Below are 26,460 nucleotides of genomic sequence, written 5' to 3' on the forward strand. Positions count from 1 at the left end.
TTGCGCTTCTATAGACCCTTCTGAAAGAAAGGAAGCTTCTTTAGACACGTTCTGAAAGAAAGGGTGCTTTTTTAGACACGTTCTGAAAGAAAGGGTGCTTCTTTAGACCCGTTCTGAAAGAAAGGGTGCTTCTGTAGACCCGTTCTGAAAGAAAGGGTTCTTCTGTAGACCCGTTCTGAAAGAAAGGGTTCTTCTGTAGACCCTTTATGAAAGGAAGGGTGCTTCTGTAGACCCTTTATGAAAGAAAGGGTGCTTCTGTAGACCCTGTATGAAAGATAGGGTGCATCTATAGACCGTTTCTGAAAGAAATTGTGCTTCTATTGACCCTTCCTGAAAGAAAGGGTGCTTCTTTAGACACGTTCTGAAAGAAAGGGTGCTTCTTTAGACACGTTCTGAAAGAAAGGGTGCTTCTTTAGACCCTTCCTTAAAGAAAGGGTGCTTCTTTAGACCCTTCCTTAAAGAAAGGGTGCTTCTTTAGACCCTGTCTGAAAGAAAGGCTCCTTCTATAGTCCCTTTCTGAAAGAAAGGTTGCTTCTTTAGACCCTTTCTGAAAGAAAGTGTGCTTCTTTAGACTCTTCCTGAACAAAAGGGTGCTTTTTTTAGACCCGTTATGAAAGAAAGGGAGCTTCTTTAGACCTTTTCTGAACGAAAGGGTGCTTCTGTAGACTCTTTATGAAAGAAAGTGTGCTTCTTTAGGCCGTTTCTGATAGAAATTGTGCTTCTATAGACCCTTTCTGAAAAATGGTGCTTCTATAGACCCTTTCTGAAAAAATGGTGCTTCTATAGACCCCTATGGAAAGAAACAGATGCCTCTATAAACGCCTTCTGAGAGAAAGAGTGCCACTATATACACTTTCTGACAATTCTACTATTAAATAAGTTTAAACAAAAAGCATTTTCAAATGTTGGGATTTACAAAAAATGAATATTTTTATTTGAGATTATATGTTTCATTCTTCTTTCCTTTTCATTCCATTAAATGAAAATATGTTTATAAAAATTTGTAGGTTATATTTAAGGCACACAATGGACACAACACACAAAAAACTATATTGAGAAAATTTAAGTATTACGTTTGTTTTTCCATATAGTTTTATAAAAATCATACTTAGTAAAATTAATTTTTCTTTTCTTGCAATTAATTAATAACTAACAAAACACATACAACTTAAAAATACATACATATGTATATAAAAATATTTGGCATTCATTATAAATAATTAAGTAATTGTTTGGCACTTTGATTCGATTTGGCATAGCTTTAAAATAGGTTTGTTTTCTTTCCAATATCTTTGGGATTCGCTGTTCTTGTTTTTGGTTCTTACATAATTAAAATTAAGAATTACAACTTAAAAAAAAGTTACTGGGTTTAAAATTAAAAATAAATCTCATTTATAGTAAAAAAAAGTTTGTAGCAATCTTTGGTTCCATAATTAAGTCATTTGATTCGTAGTTTTGAGTATTTGCATTTTAAAGTTTCATAATGGCACTTTAGTTTTGGTGTTTAAGATTTCTTTTCATTTTGCAGGTCGTCTTCTGGCATTTCATGGTCTTGTTCCTCTTTCTCGGACGATTCTTCATCACAATTAACTGTGGCTGTATCTGTTGCAGCAGATATTGAATTATTATTATTTATATTGGTGGGTGGCAATTTCACTTTAAACGCATTGCCATTCACCAATTTATTTTCCATTAGTTTTTCTTGTTTTTCAACCGGTTTGGGAGTTGATGATCTTATGGGTGCCGCAGGTGGCGTTGGTGAATTATGTGTACAACGTGATTGTTGTGTTAAAGCCTCTATGGCCACCACTGTCCTTTCCAATAAATTCAATAGTCTCTCTTCTCGTGCATCCATACGCCTCAGCAATTCTTCATCACGTTTCTCACGTCTCTTTAGATATTCGATTAGTTCATAGTTGGTACTGTCACCGTCGGTTGATGTGGAGAGCTTACGCTTGGTTTTCGGTGTCTGACCACTGCTACATTCTGTTAAATTGTCAGTATCCACAATGACATCAGGATGTAGAATGTTGTGATCCATGTTATTAGGGTAGAAATTTTGGGAGCTAAAAAGTAAAAAAAAAAAACAATAAAATCATTAAAAATTCTGTAATAAAATATAATTTTTGTCAAAATTTCGTTAATTTATCCGTTATATTCTTTTATTTCCTAAAAAACTAAACATTTCGCGTTTTTTTCACTTTAATTATCCGTTACAATCTGTACGTTACGTTATTGCGGTATGCACTAATTATCTGTTATTAATGTAATACAAAATCAACTCTGTGTATTGCTGTACACTTAAGCAACATGGTCACACGTCAAATTGTTCTTTTCTTTGGTATTATAATTGCTTGGTCTGTTCCTTTAGACCGCGTTTAGACATTCAAACTGGAAAGAAAATTTTTCTTCTCAATTTCTTTTAAAATTTCCTTGTTGTTTAGACACGGAAATCATAGCTCCGTTCCCGTACTTTTTAATAGTAAAACTCGTAAAAGAGAGAACTGCAAAAAATTTGTTCTCACACACATGTTTTTTGAAATAGTTCGGGAACAGAAAAATGGAAAATACGTCAAAAAAGCTGGAACAAATGTCAAAGTAGGCGTATCAGCCAATCAGACGGCGGCAACCATGTTACCATTTTTTTACTCGCCCAAATTTGTCGTGTAAAAAGTTTTTAAAGAGAGCGTCATTCAGCGCCATTTTTGTTTAAAGAGAAGTGAACATTTTACAACTTTTTTGTGTACGGGAACGCTTTTTCGAGTAAAATATGTAAAAGTCGTAAAAATTGTAAAAACTTTTTAGTTCTGGAACACAGCTCATGTTTGTGTCAATTTTTCTTATTCTTCTTCACACTCATTTTCTCTTGCTCCGTTCAAAACCAAAGCCAAGGCAGAATTGTAATGAAAAGTAAAAATGGACGTGAGTGATAAACAATTAATTATTAAAGGAACCCTTGAATTGCATTTTCATTTTGATATATCCACTTACTTCGAATTGTTTTTGCTTAAAAAATAGTTTTTCCTCCAAAAGGTTTTTTTCAATTGTCTTCGCTGTTGTTTGTTTTTCGACAGAGAAAATAAAATTAAAGAAAATGCAAAAACAAATCTGCAGCCAGCTTCAAGTTGTATACGAAGAAAAACGAAACAAAACAGAATTTGCCAGTACAGAGGTGTGTGTACCCCCTCTTATTCCTCTCTACTCCCTCTCCCATAAACTCAATTTTCTTTCCCATTAACTTTCCCTGTATAAACACGGACTTACTTTTAAAAATGGTAACAGTGGCAGAAAATGGTAAAAGTGGTAAACTGCTATCATATAAATTGTATGCTATTAAAAGTAAAGGAACACTTTACAGGTTAAAAATGGTAACCTCAGGCATGTAAAGGAACAGAGCAGCTGTTGTTGTAACAATTCGGTTGTACTCGGAAGCATGGTATAATTAAGAGGTAGATCTAGACGAAAACCAATTATAGAACACTGGTTTTTCCTGAGTTCCTAAAACGTCAAAATTACTAAACATAAAAGCAACAAGTGGGTTTGTTAACAACATATTTTTTGAGCGAAAAATGAATGAAATGTCAAGGTTTCTCCACCTAATCGAGTTGTGGATATCATTAAATGTCTATTCCAATGCAAAACTGAAGAATTCCTTCCACACAAATGAAAAATCATAGAATTCGAATGTTTTTAAATTGTTTGACGTATTATTCAAACAGTACACACCCAGCTAGCAATTTTTGCCGAAGGCTCTGATATCAGATTTTTTTCGAGATTCTCTAACGTTTTTTCCGAAAATTTTCCGAGTAATATGCACATACTCACTCTAAAACAGGGACGCGCTTCTTTGTATAGTGAGGGCGCCCACTGAGTTGTTTTTGCATTTGCTTCTCTCTCTCTCTCTCACGTACATTGTACGCGTACATAAACAAACGATGAACAGCATGTGGTTGTTGTTTTTTCACATATGCATACACACAGGCTTTACAGCGTGTTTTTGTAAAAAGTTTTTGCCCATTCGTTCGTCGATTTCATGAACGAAGACACAATTTGGTTTTCATAGCGGTTGACGTTTGTATTCGTGTGACAAACAAATGAAAGCTTTTTATTTTCGTAATTTTTTTGGTTTTTGTAACAAAATCAGACGAACGAATACGTCAAAAATAAACGAATGGAAAAGACCCATCGTTTTGAATGAAAATTAAATAATTTGATTAATAAATGGCACAAAACACACGAAAACTGGAAGGGAATGCAATTTTATTTATTTCCATAGAAGCACACGCGTATATGTATACATTCGTTTCTTCATATTATCACAATTATTTTTGGACAATTTGATTAAATTTTTTTCTTATTTTTTGTTTTTCATCTGTTTATCGGGGTTGCCATCAAGTAACACATTTTACGTGCAGATGCCTATGCAAAATTCACAAAATAAGTATCATGGAAACCCTGAAATATAAAAGCTTTTATGAAATAGACGAAAGCTTTCAGATAAAAACGAATGGTTCGTAAAATTTTACAAGAACCAAATTTTGAACGTATACGTTTTAGTACGAACGGTTCATGTGACAGGCAGTCATTTTTACAAAAACACCCTGTTAGTATTGATGGAAATATTATGGGCGACACTGCTCTAAAGGGAAATTTTGTGTTTGTTTTTGAATGTTGTGTTCAAAAACAAATGACAAGGGAAAATGGATACACATTTTTTAATAAGTTGTTTATAACAATTAATATTGTTAATTCTCTTTTAGATAAGTCTAATAAACAACAACAGCGTGATGGCATACGGAAACTACGGTTAGAACAGCTATGTTTTATAATTTTGCAGATATACAATGTCAGCGAGCAGCAGCAATTAATACTATTTAATCCACATTATAAAGTTCTACAAATAAATGAAGAAGTTAATTATTGACGTATTTACATCAAATCCCCAAAAATGAACTGTATTTCTGATTGAACATCCGATTTTTTGATTGAACATCCGATTTGTTCCCATTTTCCGATTTAAAATTTTGACCGAAAAAAAATTGAATTTCGAATCAAACATCCGAAAAGTTTCCGCCTTTTGGACTAAACAATCGATAATTTTCCGAATTTCGAATCAAACATCAGAATTTTTTTCACTTGAAAATTTGCCTTTTTAGGCGAAGATCATTTTTTAGTATTAATTTTTTAATCGAGCTTTATGATCTATGATGCAAGCGATTTTTTTCGATGTTCTGAAAAAGCATCCGAAAATCATTCTATTTTCTGCTGATTTTCAAATGTTCCTTCAGAGTTTTTTACGAAGTTGTGCAGATAATCAAAAATTCCCTTAAAATTTCCCTTTTTCACACGAGTTTTTTTACGAATTCGTTTAGAATTCGGAAAGAAACTCTAATATTCCTTCCCACAAAACTTTCCGATTTCGTGGGCACCTTTGCACAATTTCGTTCCAATTTCGGAACGAATTCGGCATCAGAATCGAAAACTTGTGCAGAGTTTCGTTCCGAATTCGGAAAAATGTTAGCTGGGCATACATACACAGATTGTGTATATACATTGTTGTGAAGTTTTAGGAACACTCGAAAGAAAAAATTTAAACTGACAGAAAGCTTTAGCGAACTTTTCTAATTAAACCATGCTCAGAAGTTTTTCCTGGAAGTTATAAACAACAAAGTGGACACAAGACAAAAAGATATATGGATATATAAATTATACTGCCAAGCCAGCGTCATATGCTGCAACAACAACAATAGTAAAGGCCTGGGTGCATAAGCTGCCACGCATGTTTGCCTTCCTGCTTGATTTCTTACATAACAAAAATAAATTAATAAAGAAGGCCGAGCCAATTTCGAACTATGTTGCCCTTTTCTCTTTTATTATTTTATCAGAAGCAAGCAAGGCAAGGAGGCGAGGCAGCTTATCTTGCTTGCTTCTGATAAAAGAATAAAAAAGAAAAGGGCAACCAAGTTCGAAATTTGCTCGGCCTTCTTTTTTCTTTTATTTTTATTATGTCAGAAATGAAGCAGAAAAGCAAGGCAACCAGGCAAGGCATCTTATGTACGCAGGCCTTTACCATGTTGAAATGAAGCAAGGCGGAAATTCTGTTTCAGGGATGGAAGTAATACTGATTCTAAAACATTTGCTACAGGTGAAAGAAGGGAGATAATTCCCCTTTTGTCTGGCTTTAGAATGGGAATTATGCGAGCCACATTCCAAACGTCCGGTCTTACCAATCGAGAAATTTATAGTTCCAGGACTTTTTTCAGCTAGCTCAAACCTACTGCTCCCAACTTCTTTAACATTACCATGGATTTGCCGTCTGGACCAATGGTTAGGACTGGGAGAAAATGCTCTCAACTTCACTGGGTGCTAAAGAGAAGGGCCGTATATCACGTTTAAGTGACTTGCATCTCCGAAATTGCTTACTCGGACCTTTCTATAAGAATGGATGCTCAATAAAATTGCAATATTTTCGGCAAATTAAGGCCTAGGTACATAAGCTGTCTCGCCTGCTTTCCTTGCTTGCTTCTGATAAAAGAATAAAAAAGAAAAGGTTCGAAAATTTGCTTCTTTTAACAGAAGCAAGTGACTTGCATCTCCGAAATACGACTTGCTCGGACCTTTCTATAAGAATGGTTGCTCAATAAAAAAGTGTGTTAAAATATTTTCGGCAAATTAATTCCTAGGTACATAAGCTGTCTCGCCTGCTTTCCTTGCTTGCTTCTGGTAAAAGAATAAAAAAAGGAAAGGGCATCCTAGTTCGAAAATTTGCTTCTTTTAACAGAAGCAAGCAAGACAGGCAGGTTATGTATCCAGGCCTTAAGCTCTACCGACAGAAACAGTAATGTCTAATTTTATTTAAACGAATGTTGTATCCACTGGAAACGCCTTTGTTCGAGAACAGGATTCTCATTTTCTGCGATCAATTGCACAGTTTAGCCATGCCAGTTGGCTTTATTATAGTTCAGGAATGTTCTCTGTAGGGCTCAATGAAATCGCTATGTTTCTCCACGGTTGCCAGGATCAAAATGGTCAAAATTTAGTGCGACATACATTTGCCAGGATGTGAGTAGAAGGAGTGAAGGACTTACGATATCAATGTCCGGAGATCTCAAACGGCTGGTTGTGACTCATTATCATTACTCATTAATGGAAGCGAAGTCGGATTCGTCTATGTGGTTCGCTATAAGAACACCAAGTTGATCGGCAATTGGGAATGCCATATCTCGTGATGAGCATTAAAATCGCCAAGGACAGATCTATTATCCCCCTGCAACAGATGGATTATGCTAGGTTGATTACTTGGCCCAATGCTGTGGAATGACGGGTGGAATGTATACATTGATGATCTCCATATCAGTGTCATCTGAATGAACTGAGATGTTCATGACTTCAAGCAAGGGGTCGAAATGGGAGGGAACAGGAAGAAGGTGGCGACAGACAATATGTGACGCTGGATAATGAATGCGAGATCACCTCCCTGATTCCTTTACCTATCTCCCATGAAGTGGGTACGAAGAATTCAATCTATGGCGGGTCTTTCTCCGTAACTTTCTTCTTAACTACTCTTACATCAATGTCATGTGTCTTTAAACTTACCCATTATAATTGGTTTGCATTAGCTGAATATCATCGGGATTAAATTCACCATCTGACATTGGTTCTGATCTGTAAGAATCCGCATCACTTAGAATTAGTTCCATTTATTTTCCGCTCATTACAACTAAATAATCGATTACTTACTTCATTGACACGTTGTTGTTGTCGTTTGTCTGCAGATTCAGTGCCCCATTACAGTCTTTTTCATATTGCTGTGCTAAAGCCTCCTTTAGGTTGTTGGCTGCCGCGGCAGCAACAGCAGCTGCCGCCACATTACCACTAAGATGTGCTTGCAGCAGTGTCTGGGCCGCCGTTTCGGGTAAATCTCCAGAGATATTGTGTGAATCATGTTGATCTTTACGTGATATTTGCAGAGGTAAGGGTGAGGGAGATTCATCATATACACTGCCATTTGCACCTACACCATTTACATTGCCAGGAGGACCACTAGTACCATTACTACTACCCCCGCCACCACCTCTTTCTCCACCGCCTCCACCATTCATGGTGGTTGTTGCACTATTATCATTTCCCAGTTGAGCCTCTACAAAATGATTGGGTAAAAAGCGTTCCAATTTTGAATTCGAATTTGAATCATTGGAATGAACTGCTGCCAGGCTTTGTAGGAGATTATGTTGGGCCACCACCGCGGCTTGGGTTTGTTTGTCCAGCAACGCGCCAAATTCTGCCGCCTGCCTTCTACGATGATAATAGGAAAGTTCATCTTGATTTTTGGCCAGCAAGGCAATTCTTTTGCTATTCGAACCCCAACATTCACCCCTTTGCTCTTCGATTTCTTTAAACAGAAACATATATGGCCAATTGCGTCGAACATGCCGCTCGGGATTCTTTTTCAGCTGGGTGTAGATCTTTTTGAGATTTTCATAACGATTGCAACACTGTTTGGCCGAACGTTTGCGGGCACTATAACGATTAAGTACTTCGGCGACCATTTCCCAAACGCTGGCATGATTTTTACGATTCGATTGAAATGCACTTTGGATACGTTCGGATTTGACAATATTCAGCAGGGCTATTGATTCGGGAACATTGAAATAACTTTCAGGGGTACGCGGCGCCCGATGATGATGATAGGAATTTATGGAGGTTTTGGTTTCCTGAAAAAAAAAACAGAAAGAAAAAGAGAGATTAGAATTTGAAGAGGTATTTTTTTGAAAAATTTGAAATCTTACTGTTTCGGAATTGTTGTGTTGATTTTCATCTTCTGTTGAATTTGTCATGGGATTGTTTTGTAAACGTTCCGGTTTAACAATATTTATCAGAGATATTGAATCTGGAACATTGAAAAAATTCTCAGCTGCCCGGGTATGGTGATGATGCTGGTACGAATTTGATGCTGTTTCTGTATTCTGCAAAAGGAAAAAAGGAGAAGCGGATTAATTTAATATTCGTAAGTCTTCCAATCTGAAATGAAAAGGAGAAGTTGGAGTTGGAGTTGGAGTTTCAACGTTGCAGTATGATTCTCCGGCAGACCATATGAGCTCTGTTCAAATACAAGCAAGAATCCTCAATTTTTGCTATTTTTCACACATAAAGCTATCACCTAAACCGGAAAGTATTTAAAAGGTAATGAAACAGAGCTATGGTCAACTTTCCGCTAAGTATTCAATAGTACCACCAAAGGAAATTGTTCTGGACATTAGTTCTGCTAAGATAAAACAAATTAATATTATAGCCCGTTTCCACGGTACGTCGTTCGTTCTCTATTCGTTGTTCGACCCATAACTACGAATAAGTTACTTATTTCCCCACACAAAATTCTATGAACGAACGACGATTTTTCTACGTTGTTCGATTAGAAATACTCTCTGAACGACGAATAAGTATGTCCCATCCCTAACAAATGAGAGAATTTATCGAAAAAATTAATTATGACATGTCTAAATTCAAAATTGAAAAATTTGTTGAAAACACAAAAATTTTTAGAAAAAAGAAAAAAAGATGAATGAAAATTAATGAACTAAACATTTTATATAGATGCAGAAGGAAGATGATTGTGTTTCCTTCTTAATTCCACACACATTTCTTGTCCATTAGTTCAAAATCGCGTAAAAAATCAGAAACAAATAACTGAAAGGCTGTATACACAAACATTGTTTTGACATGTCTCTCTCTCTCTCTCTTCAATTTTGAAAATAGAAACATATAAAAATATATTGAATATACAAAATTATTCAGAATTTATGGAAAAAATGAATGAAATGTGTATAGTTAAATATAGAAGATACATTTGAAGGAAAGTCTATTGCTTTTCCTATTCATTTAATGTATATTTTATGTGTTTTCGGTTCAAATTTTCGAGAAAACAAGGAAACAAAAATGAAGGAAATTTTGTTTATGTTTCTGTTAATTACGAATGGTGTCGTGGAAACGGGTTAATTTGTGTACGTCGTTCGACAGGTGAACAACGTAATTGAAACGCTCGTGTGAACATGACATTAGGAAGAGAATGGCGCCCAACACTAATCAAGGTGTGCAACATGAAATTTATCATAATGGATTTAAGTCACTTTAAAGAAATCCGCAAGGACTTGGCGTGAAGAAAAAAGATGCAACACACCTATGCCAATCTGGCCACAATTTAAGAACTGTAGCTTAGAAATTCTGACAATACAATTACTTATGCAGCAGTGGTCGGTGAGGACCCCACCACTGCTGCATAAGATCTATGACCAGCAAGTGGGATGTCAACAATATTGAATTCTGTTGGATCTGTCAAGTTAGATTTTATATATTTTCAGTATGAACACAATGGACCGTTGGTTGGACCTTTGGACCTTAATAAAGATCTATTCTGGGATGGGATTTGAGGATCAATACAAAAAGTCAACTGTTTATGATCAAAAAGCCTCACATGAGGATAAGAGAAGATTGTCACAGTTTGTTAGACAAAGCCATTGCTGGACTCGAGTCTGCAGGACTCTGATAAGTAATGTGTCGTGGTAAACACGTCATTTCTCTTGACTTAGATAACCGTCCGTAAACTGACAACCAGATTTCATTATCTCTGAAAACTCAATTCCCGCCGGCGGGTTCTTCGGTACCGGATTGTCCCGAAACCACACACGTGTTCCGGCCAGTGTACACATGTTTGGATTTGTATCGTTTTTCTTCTCCGGAATCAGAATACATATACTTAACATCAGCCGTTGATACGGCAAGCCCTGAAAATTAATCCATTTTGCAATTTAATAGCAATGGACTCCGAGTTAAGCTCGAGGAAGTAGTGAATTTCATGAATCGGAAGAAAATCATGGTCGCGGCGGTACAAAAACTAAGCTTCACAACAACTGCAGCTTACAGCGTTGTGAGGGTTACAACATACTGAGGAAGGATAGCACCAGAAGTGGAGGTGGGAGTTTAGCCTTCCTATAGGACCAGTCTGTACAACACATATGTACCTACCACGCTTGAGCCAGGCTTTAATGATCCGTAAATAGAATGTATGGGGGTAGCAGTCAGTTGTGGAACACATTCAGGCGATAAATAGCTGTACCTCAGATTATAGACCCAACATAGTCCGCTTTTGGAAGGTCATAACCGACTGGTGACTTTAATGCTCATCATTCAGTTCTCGGCAATGTCCACGTGGTCAATGAGGAAGAACCTATCAGAATTAGCGAAGACTGTCATAGTTCGCTAGACGTAATCATTGTGTCACACAGTCTGACAAATGAGATCACCTGGCATGGTCAGACCATCCCCATCAGCAGACTTCCCAATTTCATCACCTCTGAACGCGGTGCTTTTAGCTGACCTATTTTCAGAGGGTTTCCTAATCAGCGCTTCACAGATCTGCCCAACCCTTTGATGTTCAGGTAGCAGTGAGGACTTTCCGAGACATCATCACTACTGCAGGCGCTCCCCATATACCTGCTGGTCGAAAACCCGAAGAGACGTCAACTTTCCCAACAGAGGCGAAAGGATTAGCGTGATGACCTTGGTCGTGCCAAGCCCAGTGAACCCAGAGTCAGGGAGCTGACATTGCAAGTAAACAGGTAGGTCGGTAAGCATAAGCGGAACAAGTGGCTAAATCATCTGAAGAGTTGCAACATTGAAGCCGGAATAAGTGAATTGCGGGCAAGGGTTAAGTCACTCTCGAACTCTCAAAAAAAGAAGGATGATATGACCTCGGTCACCTTTGGCGAAGTTACGCTGGCTGATTCAAAGAGGTGCGCAAGTTATTTTAATAGACAGCTTGTCGCGAAACCTCGGGAGTGACAGGGCGAAGAGAAGAGTACTATGTCGCATTAGATTTCTTCCTGCCAAAGATGAACCACCACAATTTACAGTGGATGATGTTGCGAATGTCATCAGGAACGCCAAATAATCCAAAGCGTTGGGTCCTGAAGGAATCTCCATGGTAATGTTGAAACAGCTAGATGAGCCGGGAGTCGAGTATCCCACTAAAGTTCTCAGCCCGTTACTAGCCACCCACATCGTTCCCGAAGTCTGGAAAATGGGCAGGTTGGTCCCGCTACTGAAGCCAGGCAAGAAGATCAGCAAAGATGAACCGTACAGACCGATTTCGCTTTTGTTGCCTGTAGCAAAGACCCTTGAGGCTTTAATCCACCCCAGCGTTAGAAAAGGCTATTCTTCCCTGATGTAATTTGTGAAAGGCGGAAAAAATATCCAAACCTGTTAGAGTACCGGCTTGAGAACTGCAACATGTCGTCAGTGGACCATCTACATGAGGAGACAACGATTCTTCCAGTGCATCAACCCAATGGTATACTGTCGTTGCAGTACTTGTTCGGGTGTTACCGTGAGAGTCATCATAATCACCATATGGTGGATAAGACTTCCCCACTAGGCAAGACTTCTGCAATGATAAACCTGAACAGTTTTGGCTCAACTACTAAATTGCTGTAGGGCAAGGATCGATGACATAGCGCAAAACATCTGCCCAACATGCGGCGCAGGTCCGTACGACGCACTACACCTTTTAAAACGGTCTTGCCACACCTATTGAACTAACTCCAGTTGCTTTGTGGTTACAACCAATCGAAACAGTCACATTCCCAGACCTGGAGATAGAGCCAGGATGGATCTTCATGATCTAAAGAGACGTTACAAAAGTTAACGCCTAGATCAGTAAGCCTATCATGCAGGTTTGAATAACATTCACACAGATGGAGTTGCAGATGCCATAAGCAACTACCGTGTGAATGCGGTTCTCGGAGAACGTCTCTTATCTATCGCAGCTGAGGAGCGTCAGCTGTCACGACAAAGTAGTTTTAGCTCAATTACGCTCGGGATTCCTCAACCTACTCAACTAACTCCAGTAGCTTTGTGCTTACAATCTATCGAAGCAGCAACATTCCTAGAACTGGTGATAGTCTTTAACCAGAAATAATTTAAGCAAAAAATACCTTGGTGGGAAACAGTTCACCAGCAGTCCAGCATGGACCCGGAAAATTCACAGGTCTGTCAATAACTGGACGATACCCTGCAATTCTATCATACCTTGCATTTCTTTAATTATCCAACTAAAACCTTCCGATGTAACGCTGATAGAAGAAAGTCGACTCCTGATACACCTATTTGTGTATAACAAAACTGCCTCGTAAAAATTAAGCCCAAACTAATTATTCTATTCTACTTTTCTTCGCTCTCCTAATTACCAAAAACAAAATCATGTACAACAACAACAAGGCAATTTGTTTTGTTTACGACCTATAAACACCCACAGTACTTTGCACGCATGTAAAGCAACGACTCGGTAGTTCTCTGCGGGGGTAATGACATTAAATCATTGGCCAATAGATGACAATTTACTAGCCACAATTATCGTCACTGTTGTTAAGACAAATCACCGCACAAATCCCACACACAAAGATGTGGTGGCAGTAATGCCTGGATGCAGAATGTCATAAAGAGATTTGTATTCCAAGGGGAGCTATGTTACAATAGGTCTGTCTGGTTACTTTACCAGCAAGAATTGCCCAGCAAGAACTTTATCGGAGAGTAACTCTTGTGCCAGACACTGAAAATAACACATGAAAATATTTTAGCTTTTAGGAGAGAGCGGCGGTGAAGGAGCTCCCTTTCTCCCTTCTTACCCATGGTAGAACAAATACAAGGTAAAGTTAATACTACAACAAATACAACTCGAACAACAACCACAAAGGAATTTGTTTTTGTTTGTAAACCTTAGTGTCAACGTAAATGTAAACAAAACAAGGAAATGTCTATAAATTATTGGAATTTAAAAAACTAATAATTTTTCACATTTGATTGAATATTTTGGAAAACATGAATGAAAACTCGTTAGATTTTCAATTTGAATGTTTCCATATCATTCCACTAAATGCATAATTTCTCGCAGAAAGTAGAATACTTGCAAAAATGTTTCGGGTCGCTGGTAATTCATTGAAAAAAGAGAAGATGGACCTGGAGGAGGTTACATGTCAATGATATGAAACCGTCTTTATGGGAAATAGTTTTTTTTTCTGATGAATAAATTTGTTCTTCAAAAATATATATCCCTAATATACATTGAACATAGAAATAAATACATAAAATGTCGATTGGAATTTGACACTAACACTACAACCCAGTTCAGTCAGCTGGGTATTGCTGCTACCTTTTCTTGTTCTACCATGCTTCTTACCCATAAGCTCAAAACATTTTCATGAAAATTTTCATAGTCTGGCACAAGACTAAGGAGTTTTTTATTCTCTTTTGCAAGAAAAATGTAAAAAGTAAACAGACACCTTCCCTGCAAAAACCTGCAAGCAATCAGCTGATTTGTCAAAACAGAAAAATTATTCGCCATTAAAGGCACCAAACAAGCAAACATGTTGTATATTATTAAAAATAAAAAAGAAAATGACCCGAAAAAAATAAATTTTCCATTAGGCAACTTGCTTTTCAAAAAAAAAAAAAAAAAAAACAATTGACCTGCTTATTTCCACATAAATCAGCGAATATGTAATTAAAAACAGCTGATCTATTGTTTGCAGGAAGAAGAAGAGTTGCAAAGCGAGTTTAAGAAGGTGATCCAAAAGGCAAATTCAGGCCGTAATCTTCATTTGCTGTCAAAATTTTTTTCTCGAAATACCCACAAAACGGTAAGATTATGTTTATATTATAGCCTTTTTGCAGGGTTAACCTTCTCAATGAGGATTTATTTGACGTATACACAAAGGAATTGACATTTGAAACCCAGTGGGTTTGTTAAATCCGGTTATATATAAACGTACTATAAGGCCATGTTTATATTATAGCCTTTTACTGGGCCACCCTTCTTTATGAGGATTTATTTGAAATATAAGCAATGGAATTGACATTTGAAACCCTGTGGGTTTGTTAAATCCTGTTATACATATATAAATGTAGTATAAAATATTCTTCGCGAAGCTTAAATAAAGATGCTGTACACAGATATTCTTTAGAGTTTTGACAGGAAATGAAGAAATCAGTTGGTATCATGGCACAATTAACCAGGTAGTGGTATTGTAAAATTTAATATGTTACGTCAAAATGTTCTTTATGTTGTTGAGTTGAGATCATAATTTTGTACTCATGGTGTGAAACATAAAGTAATTTCAATTCATCAAAGTGATATGATAATACACATGTACTTTTTACGAATAGAACGCGCTCTACTCTCGTCTGTACAACAGAAGGAAACAGCTGTTTTGTTTGTTCGCAATATAAATAACGAAAACAACAGAAAACGAATGAAAAATAAAATTTTGCCGTGCAGAAGGAATTGCATATGAGCGAAAAAAGTGACTGTTGATATGGATAAATATGTTTGTAAAAGGCAGACCGTGTAAAATCCGCTTTAGCAATAAACGCCAGTTACATAGGGCAATAACATGATAGACTTATGTACTTTTTACGAATAGAACGCGCTCTACTCTCGTCTGTACAACAGAAGGAAACAGCTGTTTTGTTTGTTCGCAATATAAATAACGAAAACAACAGAAAACGAATGAAAAATAAAATTTTGCCGTGCAGAAGGAATTGCATATGAGCGAAAAAAGTGACTGTTGATATGGATAAATATGTTTGTAAAAGGCAGACCGTGTAAAATCCGCTTTAGCAATAAACGCCAGTTACATAGGGCAATAACATGATAGACTTGTGCGTACCTAGTTTGATTTTACATAAAATGTGCGGGAATAGGCGTCAATTGAGTCAACAAAGGGCAGTGCTCATTATAATATGTGCTAATGTAAATGTAGCATTAGCATATTATGATGATAGCTATGCGGCCTGGTCACACATCAAATTTATTCCTTAAAATATATTATAAAGCTATACTAAAAGGAAACTATACTTACCATTATAAAACAATGATGATGATGGTCCAACGAATGTAAAACTAACTAATATAAGGAAGCCCCAGTTATGGGCTTCGAAATGTTTAGTTATTTACAGATTTTTATACTGCTGCAAAGTGATGATTGGTTGATGATTGATGAGATAAGGCATATAGTCTGAAGTCTAGTTAACTATATGAATCCACACAAGCATACATAGTACAGATAGTTGTGACAACAACAAAAAGTTCCGCCGCTTAGTTAGGTTGTCAACTTAAAAATTCAAATTTCAACAAAATGCCGTTCGTTTTACTGCAAAGGAAGGGAAATACAAATAAAAAGAGAATCTATTAATATTTAGAAGTTAACCTTTTAGCCTTGTTGTTTTATTCTTTTTTTTTCGTTGTCCACTGTATACTCAATATTCTTGTGAAATAATTATACAAGAACAATAATAACAACAGCTGCAACAACAACAAAAACAAGAGCGACTACGACGAAATAATTAAATAACAACAAACCATAACATTCTACTTAAGAAAGTAGCTACAGAATTAAAAAAACAGTGGTATATCATTGGCTAGTCATTAAATATACTACTTATAAATCTACATACAAACGTATATACACAGAAACCTAGAAATGTATGTAGATATGTATGTTATTTACGCAAATGACAATGTTAATGTTTCACTGCAGGGTTATAAAATTCAAATACGACCAGAAAACAACAACCATTACCGCACCAAATACACAAAACTGACCTATTTGAACCACAAAGCAACGCTTAACTCGTACTCAAGTTACGAATTAATTCGAAATCTAACTATAATAAGAAATAATCCATAGCTTAATACAATTCTATTGAAATCGTATCAGTAGACTATCTTTTTGTATAACCAGTGTGTAGGTCATGCAGCGTACACCCTTATTTGACTGCATGGCATCCGTAGACAATCGAAAAAATAAAAACAAAAACTTCCAGAACTAAAAACCAGTTGTTCGTTCTTATCGCAAAATACATACTTTTCAAAAAAGAAAACTCACAAAAAGTAGTCATTTGAAAGATTTTGTTTCGAGGAGTTGGAGTAATAGCCTGTTTATATTATATCATTTTGCCGGGTTAACCTTCTTTATGAAGATTTATTTTATGTATACGTCATGGTTACATAGCGGAATTCTATGCAAATGCATATATGGTTAGGATGGTCGTAGATAAAATCTGATTAGACAGAAACACGTTTTATCACAAAATAAAACGAATTTGGCCCAGAAATTTTTGCATATCGTGCATATTTTGACATATTTGCATAAAATTAGCATATGCAAAACCATACGTAAATACATATGCAAGGATTTGTGGCCTGATGTCTTCGTTGCGGGTATGAAACTTTACATCTGAAATTTCTCCAAATAGGTCCACATCTTTATATAGCCCTCATAGAACGGAACCTCCCTATTTCCTATATTTTTAAGGTTGTGGCCTCAACATAACATTGAAATGACTGAAATTTTGTATTAAATCTGCGTTGGGGGTATAAAACCTTCCACCTGAAATTTGCCGGTATAGGTCCACGTATAAAACACAAATATTTTTGTACCTATTACACTATGCAACAAAATGGAGGTGGAAGTCTGGGGAAGAGATAATTCCTTTTGGGGATGGATGTCCTTGGTGAGTATATTAAGAACCCCGAAGTACAGATCCGCCGTGAGTCAATCTTCCGCGTTATAGCGTGATGAAGTTTTTGCTAGAGACCCTGTAAGCATCAGGAATTAGCGTTATATCTTTGTTCACTGTTGTTTTAGCTTATTTTTGAGATGACATGTCTTCAGTCAAATCGATTGAGGATTATTTGCGTAAAGCACATCGACCTTCTAACTCGCTTCCTTCAATGTCCTTTTCGTCCTTTTCGCTAATTCATGATGTCATTTAAATCCTCAACTGGATTTAATAAACCCAGTACAAATCTCATTGCATTTCGATATACATTTTCGAGGATTTAAATGACAGTCAGCTGAGTTTTGTTCATAGCACAATTACCAAGATAGATACACCAGCCCATTAAAATGTTAGCACATTATGCTACTAATGCTAACTGCAATTTACCGATGCATCTACCTTGTTTCTTGTGTCAGCTTGCAACTTTTTGTATTTTCTAGCAACATGTTGCAAAACACAGAGTTGTTTGTATACGAGGATTTATGCCGGATTTAAAACAAATGCACTCAATACGAGGATTTAATTTTGTATGGGAAATCTGGTAGATTATCGCCGGATTTAGCAAATAAATCCTGATAATGCGCTAAATCCGGCTAATGAGGTCATATCTAAATGGCCTATTATTTCCACAATATAAATGTTTTCAATTTGCACAAACATAAATCACCGAATAATTAAAAACAGCTGATTTATTGTTTGCAAAAAGAAGAAGAGTTGCAAGTGCTTGCTAGAAAAAATTTGTCCAGCAAAAATTTGCAAACTCTCAGTAAAAGAACTGTCAAAATGTCTCTCTCGAATCCCTCTCTTTTGCTGGACTTTTGTGTTAGTAGACGACTTCCAGCCAGCGTTGTCAGTATTGGGGATTTTTCCCCAAATTGGGGAATTTTTATTTGAAATGGGGAAAAAAATTTCGACTTGGGGAATTGGGAAAATGTTGAGGAAATCTGATAAATCTTTGGGGATTTTTGGGGAATTTCTTTTTTGACTAATTACTTCAGATTATCTGATCTTTTTAATTTCAGTACGTGAATAGTAGTAGCGCACGCGTGATGCACAAATTATATGCATCATATACTAACTGGTCGCAGCTGTAATAATTTATGACAGATTTGAAAAGTTATCATGCGGTTCGACGACTGACAGCGTACTAGAAGAGTGGGTTGAATTGAAATAACATTTTCCATAATTTCTACTGCGGGGACTTAACTGCAGAAATGATTTCTAGATTGATGGGCAATGATGAAATTAAACTTTATTTAACATTCATGGTTACAATTATAATTAGGCCCGTTATTATATCCTGTTTTGTAGTTAAATGTTAGCCGATATCGGACAGATAACCCGTTTTATATTCCTACAAGTTTGCTTTAATAATAAGTGTCAGATAAATTAAAAGCAACTTTGTGTTCCTTTTAAAAATTAAAGTGCGCCCAAAAACAAGAAAAAATTGAGAGCAAATTCAAATCAAACAATTCGATTTGAGTAAATTTTATATATACAGACTGTTTTGCTTGAAATGGAATGGAAGATGTAATAACAAATTCCTGGTAATGCGAACTTTATTCCTTATTTTTCTTAAAGTAAGGTATAACAAAAAGGGATTTTAAAGAAAAGATATAAGAACGGGCCTTAATCTAAGTTTTTAAACCGATGCACACTGCTAATATGCATTTTTCCCTGTGCACACGAATATTGAAACCATTTATAAAACAATTAAGAAGATATTGAAAAAATAGTGGAATTGATCGAAAACGACTCGGCATATTTACCATGAGGAGCCATGGACCTAGGCTTTAATTTTGACTTGTACTTTTTTGAGTAAACAATTATTAAAGCTAAAAAGACCAGTGCCGAATATCTTAAACGCTGTTAATACACTACCAATATGCAATTATTAAACATACAAGCAATTATACCCCTATATTTGCAGCAATTCACTGGGTTAACACAATTTTAGCTATATACGAACCTTTTTAGAACCAGTTGTCAACACAAGTCTCCACGATTGTTTAGGAATCGCAATGGAGAAAGTTATAATTCGTAAACATGGTAGAACAAATATAAGATAAAGTAAATACTACAACAAATACAACTCGAACAACAACCACAAAGGAATTTGTTTTTGTTTGTAACGTTACTGCCAGTTGTATTTGTAAACAAAACAAGGAAATGTCTATAAATTATTGGAATTTAAAAAACTAATAATTTTTCACATTTGGTTGAATATTTTGGAAAACATTTTCAATTTTTATGTTTCCACATCATTCCCCTAAATGCATAAATTCTCGCAGAAAATAGAATTCTTGCAGAAAAGTTTGGGGTCGATGGAAATTCATAAAAAAAGGAGAAGCTGTTTCAATGTTTTGTTTTAGAAATCAAAGAAGGACATGTTTATTAGGGCTTTATTTTTTTAAATTTTAACAAAATACCTCACATATTAACAAACGTTGTATCGCCTCTACAACCGGGGATTTACTGCGCGGCTTATCGTACGAACTTGGTGGAGGTTACATATCATTGATATGAAGAAGTCTTTCTGGGAAATGTTTTTTCCGAATGATATATTTTTTTTTCTCAAAAAATATATGTATGTCCTTAATGTACATCGAAATAGAAATAAATGTATAAAATGTCATATGAAATTTGACACTAACGTTACAACCCAGTTCAGTCAGCTGTATATTGCTGCTACCTTTTCTTATTCTACCATGATTCGTAAATTGGAAATGGTATTAAGTCCCGGGCCACACTAAGAGTGATTTCACTGAAATTTTGACATGAAAGTAAAATAAAATGTAAAATAAAACGATCTGTTTGTTTCATACGAATATTGCAACAAAGCAAAACTGCAGAACACATGAAACCGTGTACACTAGTTTCTTGAAATTATGCATTTTTCCCAAAAAATGCAAAGTTTCATGTCAAAATTTCATTGAAATTACTCTAGTGTGGGCCGGGACAAAATAGGCTTTCCGTTCCAACAAGTAATTCTTAAAATGCAGTACGAGTTACTAGAATAAATAATCAATTTTCTAACAACTCCATTTGTTGTATAAATTTTGACCCACCTAAAGAAATGTTACAACTCTTTTATGTATGTTTCAATATCGTTAATTTAATTCATATATAAGTGTATAGAATACTTTACAAGTTTAATGATATGAATTTCAATAGTAAAATAAAACTACTTTCGATTTTTTTTTTTTTTGCAATTATTTGTTTAAAAAATTTTGGGGATTTTTTTGAGGAAATTCAATAAAATCTGGGGAATTTTGGGGAAAAGTTTTGGGCAAGTTGGGGAAAAGAGTCTAAAAAATACTGACAACGCTGCTTCCAGCAACGATTGGTACAAATTGTAGGGTATCCAGACAAACCTACTATAAGTAGCCTAAAGATTACAACACAGACAATTTTGAGCAGACAATAGCAAAGTTACAAACCATTTCCCCAATACATTCATACTTTAAAGGTAAAGGTATTGGTGGAAAAGGTTTGTAGTTTTGTTATTGTCTGCCCAAAACTGTCGTTTGTTAACACCGGATTTGTGTATTATTTGGTTGCTGCAAGCTTTCATTACTTCAAAGACATAGAATTGTAAAGACTGGAAAAGGTGCATAATGCAAATATGTTTATGAAACAAAGTATATAAACATTTTATCAACAACAGGGGTATGTTAATGTTAAAAACTCCATTAAAGCGCATTTTGGCTTATACGAAGTGTAGGAAAACAAAAAGTTGGACTTAGGATTGTATTCCTAGGCAGTTTCCAGTTCATTGAATATGAACCAAGCGGTTAAAACTCCTGAAATAGTTAACTACTTAACAGAATGTTGTTATGATATCTTAACAATTGACTTTTCCCACCCAGCAAAAAGTTTGCATCCGCGGATGCAGTTAAATCACTAGAACAATTGCCGCAGGAGTACATCTTTTCCTATGAATTCACCTATGAATTTTACAAGAGAGCGCGCAGCTAGGATGCACTCAATTTTGCTTCCACGGCACACAGCTAGGATGCACTCCATTTTCGATCCAAATCACAGCCTTTGATGTAGTGTTTTGGATTGAATTTAAATGCAGTCTAAAGATGCTATAAAATGCAAGCCATTGCAAATATCCCAAAATAAATAATATACATTGCTTATTCGTGTAAACAAGAATATTAACTTTATTATACTAATACAAATGATAAAAACTCTCCATTAAATTTGATCATAACTGAGTTTAATTCCTCTGCTCTGCTTTTTGTGACACCGCAACTGATATTGCAAATGGTTTTTCATTTTTCCTGCAACTCCAGTTCAGATTTCAAAAAAAAAAAAAAAAAAAACTAACTCTAATTACAGCAATGTTCGTATCTTTAGTTTGTATTTCTTTATTTTTTTTAACAAATTCTTATAATTTTAGACACTCTTGTGTTCAGAAAAAAACTGCGACTGTAGGGATCAAAAAATTGGCTTGCTTGGCCAGGGATCTATAAGCGAGTGCTTCTAAAATGTATCGAGCGGAGTGCATTTTTCATAACTCCGTGTGGACTTCATCGAAAGATGTATTGAAATAATAACTCTGCATTGCACTACTTCCAAACTTTTTTGCTTGGCATCTTAGTACATTTACATCTTTGATTACTTGGTGTTTACAGATTTGAAAACTATGTAATATTAAACAAAATGTATAAAATCAATATTTCTACTTATGATATCAATACTTGTATCCCCAACAATGTCACAATTACAATTGTTATTTTTTTGACAATCAATACATGAATGCAACTGTCTCGTCCTGTGTAATGGCAGGGTAATAGAATGTTTACATTCGAGATTTTTGCCGGGTTGATCTCCTTTGTGAGGATTTATTTAAAACTGAACTGTCAATTCCTTTGTGTATACGTCAAATGAAATCTAATTTGAAATCCATTGGATTTCATTCGAGTGGATTTCGTAAATGTAAACTTACTATAAGCTCACATCATTTTTTACCTTTTAAAACGATTAATAACAATTAATTTGACAGATTGTGTGAAATCAGCAGGGGCTGGATTCTTGTTCTATGAAAATTTTAAATGAAAAATATTTCCTTTATATTTTTTTCATTTGACAGTTTTTTCCTTTATAAAAGTTTTCAGTTCACATTTTCATAGAAACAGAATTGAGCCCCTGGGGCTGGATTCTTATTCTATGAAAATTTGAAATGAAAAATATTTCCTCTGTAATTTTTTTCATTTGACAGTTTTCTCCTTTATAAAAGTTTTAATTTCACATTTTCATAGAAACAGAATTTGAGCCCATGGTGTTGTTACAATACTAACCCGGCGTTTACAAATGCCAGTATTGGCAAGACAATAGCAAAAATACAAACCTTTTTTCACAAACACATTTATAATTTTTTAAATATGTATAGAGAAAAGTATGAATGTATTAGTGAAAATGGTTTGTAACTTTGCTATTGCCTTGCCAATACCGTCTGTGTGTAAACGCCTAGTTATAACGGTTTTGTCTAATAGTAAAACCATGGTAAAGTAGATAAATCCTAATTAAGGTTAATCTGGCAAAAACTCTAATTTTATTCTGTATTTATAGAGCTTTTTTAAAAAAGGCGTTCGATTCAAGTGTAAATTTTTTTGTTCTTCAATACCTACTTTTTATCGCCGAGTTCGAACGGCATGTCTTACAACACCACGGGTTGAAGCGCAGACTTTCTGAGTGTAAGGCGGACGTGCATACCGCTGCACCACGTTTCCTCTCCTTCATCTGTCTAATATAGAAGACTAGAAAAGGTCTTCTGTCTACTTTAGAAGACCTTAAAAGGTCTTCTGTGTACTAACGAAGACCTTTAAAGATATTCTGTGTACTAGAGAAGATTTTAAGGCCTGGGTACATAAGCTCCCTCGCCTGGTTACCTTGCTTTCCTGCTTCATTTCTGACATAACAAAAATAATAGAATAAAGGAGGTCGAGCAAATTTCGAACTGGGTTGCCCTTTTCGTTTTTATTCTTTTATCAGAGGCAAGCAGCCATGGCAGCTTATGTACCCAGGCCTTTAAGACCTTAAGCACTAAAGAAAACCTTAAAAGGTCTTGCCTACTTGGGATGACCTTAAAAGGTCTCCTGTCTACCTGGAAGACTTTTAAAGGTCTTCTGTCTACCAGGAAGACTTTGAAAGGTCTTCTGTGCACTAAAGAAGACCTTAAAAAGTATTCTGTCTTCTAGTGAAGATCTTGAAAGGTCTTACGTCTACTGTAGAAAACCTTAAGGGGAGTTCTGTCTAATATAGAAAACATTAGGACATATCTTTCTACTATAAAATACCTTTAAAGGTTTTATGTCTACTGGGGAAGACCTTAAAAGGTCTTGTCGTATATTTTTGATACAAATTCAATTTACAACAACTTTTTTGAACGTTTCAAATTCGATCAGATGGGTTAATGCATCTACCTTGGTAATTGTGATATGAACAAAAATCAGGTGAATCCTCCAAAGGTATATCTAAATGCAATGAGATTTGTACTGGATTTATTAAATCCAGTTGAGGATTAATGGCTAGTCTAAATGAGCTATTAGTAGATTCTTGCAGTTCTGGAATAGACCAAAGGTATTCTGCCTACTAGGTCTAAAACCTAGACCCTGCATTTACAAATGACAGGACAGTTGAGTTCATGTATTGATTTTCAAAATCCCACAACTTGCCTGTGTGACGTAGTAGTCCCGACAACTGCAAAAACAGTTTTAAAATTTTGAATGAAAATCGTCGATTTCTTTTTATTTTCCATTCACATATTTTGTTTATGTCCATGTTCTTTTGTTTTCAACACATTTCAATTATTATTTCACCTATTTTTACAAAAATGCCAAAAAATGTGTCTTCCTTACTGTCTGTGAAAAAATGATGGACAGCTGGGAGACAAACGACAAATGTATGTATGTGTTAGTCCCGGTCCACACTACAGTGAATTTCATTACTACAGCATATTCATGATTTTACTCTACTATGTAATTCAATCTAGAGACGCATAATTTCATGTCAAAATTTCAGTGAAATTACTCTAGTGTGGCCCGGGACTTAGTAAATCAGAGTTGTATTTGAAGACAAACTGTCTGGTGTAAACGCCTAGTAAAATTCTTGTTTTACACATATACGGTCTGTTCCAGAACTGCAAGAATCTACTATTTTCTTCGATAACATAAAGGAAAAATATGGTCTGTTCCAGTACTGCAAGAATCTACTAATTTTTACTATTTTTTACGATAACATAAAGGAAAAAATGTTATCGTAGTAAAAAATAGTAGCTTCTTGCAGGTTCTGGAACAGATCAATTGTTATCGTAGTAAACAATATTAGTTTCTTGCAGGTTCTGGAACAGAGCAATAATAAATTCATTTTATTTATTCTGGGATATTTTGCAACGGCTTTCATCATGGTAAAATCATTGCAAGGTAAGGCACTTGTACTAGAGATTAAACTGCATTTTTGGATGCAAGCTTTGCTTCCTGCTGGGCAGCTTTTGCTACTTCGATTTTTTGTTGATTTCCAGACATTTCATTGAGGCAATAACTGTATCATTAAATATTGCTAAGATATCCATCCGCAAAAAGTTGTTTTAAAACTTCTATCACAACAAAAATCAGGTGCAAAAAAACATCACTTGTCACCATTGTTAAACACCTATGTATACTCTGTGTACGTGTAATTACCGCGCTATATTCATTGCAAAAAAACATGTGTTTTCTTCCGATTACTGCGTCTTGTGAGTGTGCAAAGTGATTGTCTTCTATATCAATGGGAAATAGCAAAGAGCTGAGCATTCTGACGCTGAATGAATTGCCGAGGAGCACATGTGACAAAAAATGTTATTGTTATTTTCTCTCCCTCTGTGTGTATGGCATGAATAATTTGTATTGCGATTTTTTGTGCAAAATTTCAGCAAAAAATATAATTATGATGAAGATGTTGTTATTGCTGTTGTTATTATTATTAATCATTATTATAATTAAATGTCACTGTTATTATTGTTGTTCTTTTTGTTTTCATACAAAATATTTTTAAATATATTTTTAGTCTATGAGGATGCTCTTCATTCACGGATTTTGTTCTCATTCTGGGAGAACGCTAACCAAGAGCATCATTGAAAATTGTTCAAAATTTTAGAGAAAAGGTACCTATTTAAATTTTTAATTTTTGAGACACCAGGGGATTAATGGTTCGTGCAAATGTTGAGCCTTTGTTATTATTTCGTTGTTGTTGTTGAGACTTAAGTACATTAACTTAAATAGAGAGCTGTTTGCTGCTTATATTCCATACATTTGAGTATTATTATTGTGGCACTCTATAGCTCACCCAATGTGTGAGCGGTTTCGGTGGGAGGAGATTTTACATTAGAATATTTTTTGATGAGCTTGCGGTTTTGCAATGTTTCTGCTTTGTTTTTGCTTTTTATTTAATGGTTGATACCGCTTTTCTTAACAAGATGAGCGAGTGCAGTTTTTGTCGTTGTATAAAGATCACGTTCTGATAATGCAACACATTGGCTGCTGCGACTGGGACTAGATGAGTTACACGTTATATATTTTTTTAATTTTGTTGATTTTTTATTTTTCTTCAATCACTTTTACTCTTCCTTTATTTTCGTTGCAGATTTTATTTATTATTCCAAAAATTTACCGCTTAACCGACGTCCAATCTCCGAACCGTTCAAAAACCATACGATCGTTCTATTTTCGTATACCCCGAAAAAGAAATAATACAAAAAAATAACAACGAAATCCGTTTCGGCTTTTCCTAACGTAACACAGATTCTCGACGTAACGATCGTTAGCTCACATATCTATCGACTGTGACTGGCTACGAAAC

The 26,460-nt window shown here is 35.4% G+C and overlaps 1 protein-coding gene across 4 annotated transcripts; it reads right to left on the reverse strand.

Annotated features, from left to right (window-relative positions):
* Positions 1-895: 895 nt before the first annotated feature.
* On the reverse strand, positions 896-26,460 carry meso18E. 4 transcript variants are annotated; one of them, XM_073979446.1, is made up of 6 exons: positions 25,770-26,460; positions 15,912-16,202; positions 8,790-8,966; positions 7,741-8,714; positions 7,597-7,665; positions 896-2,066 (listed from the first exon to the last, which is right to left on the reverse strand). In XM_073979446.1, exons 2-6 carry the CDS (start codon positions 15,912-15,914, stop codon positions 1,505-1,507), a joined length of 1,785 nt encoding a protein of 594 aa, XP_073835547.1. In that variant the 5' UTR covers positions 15,915-16,202; positions 25,770-26,460; the 3' UTR covers positions 896-1,504. The 4 variants fall into 4 exon arrangements, with proteins under 4 accessions (XP_073835547.1, XP_073835546.1, XP_073835548.1 ...); XM_073979445.1 differs by having other exon boundaries at positions 7,597-7,683; positions 25,770-26,446; XM_073979447.1 differs by lacking the exon at positions 25,770-26,460 and adding an exon at positions 25,305-25,383.

The sequence above is a fragment of the Musca autumnalis genome, unplaced genomic scaffold (assembly GCF_047663935.1).
Source record: "Musca autumnalis isolate F117 unplaced genomic scaffold, ASM4766393v1 scaffold_3, whole genome shotgun sequence".
NCBI classification, from domain to species: Eukaryota; Metazoa; Arthropoda; class Insecta; order Diptera; family Muscidae; genus Musca; species Musca autumnalis.

Coding starts and splice junctions, on each gene's coding strand:
- meso18E (XM_073979445.1), bottom strand. Junction 7,684..7,740: donor AACAACAACGTGTCAATGAA/GTAAGTAATCGA, acceptor ACTAATTCTAAG/TGATGCGGATTCTTACAGAT. Junction 2,067..7,596: donor ATGCAAACCAATTATAATGG/GTAAGTTTAAAG, acceptor TTTACTTTTTAG/CTCCCAAAATTTCTACCCTA.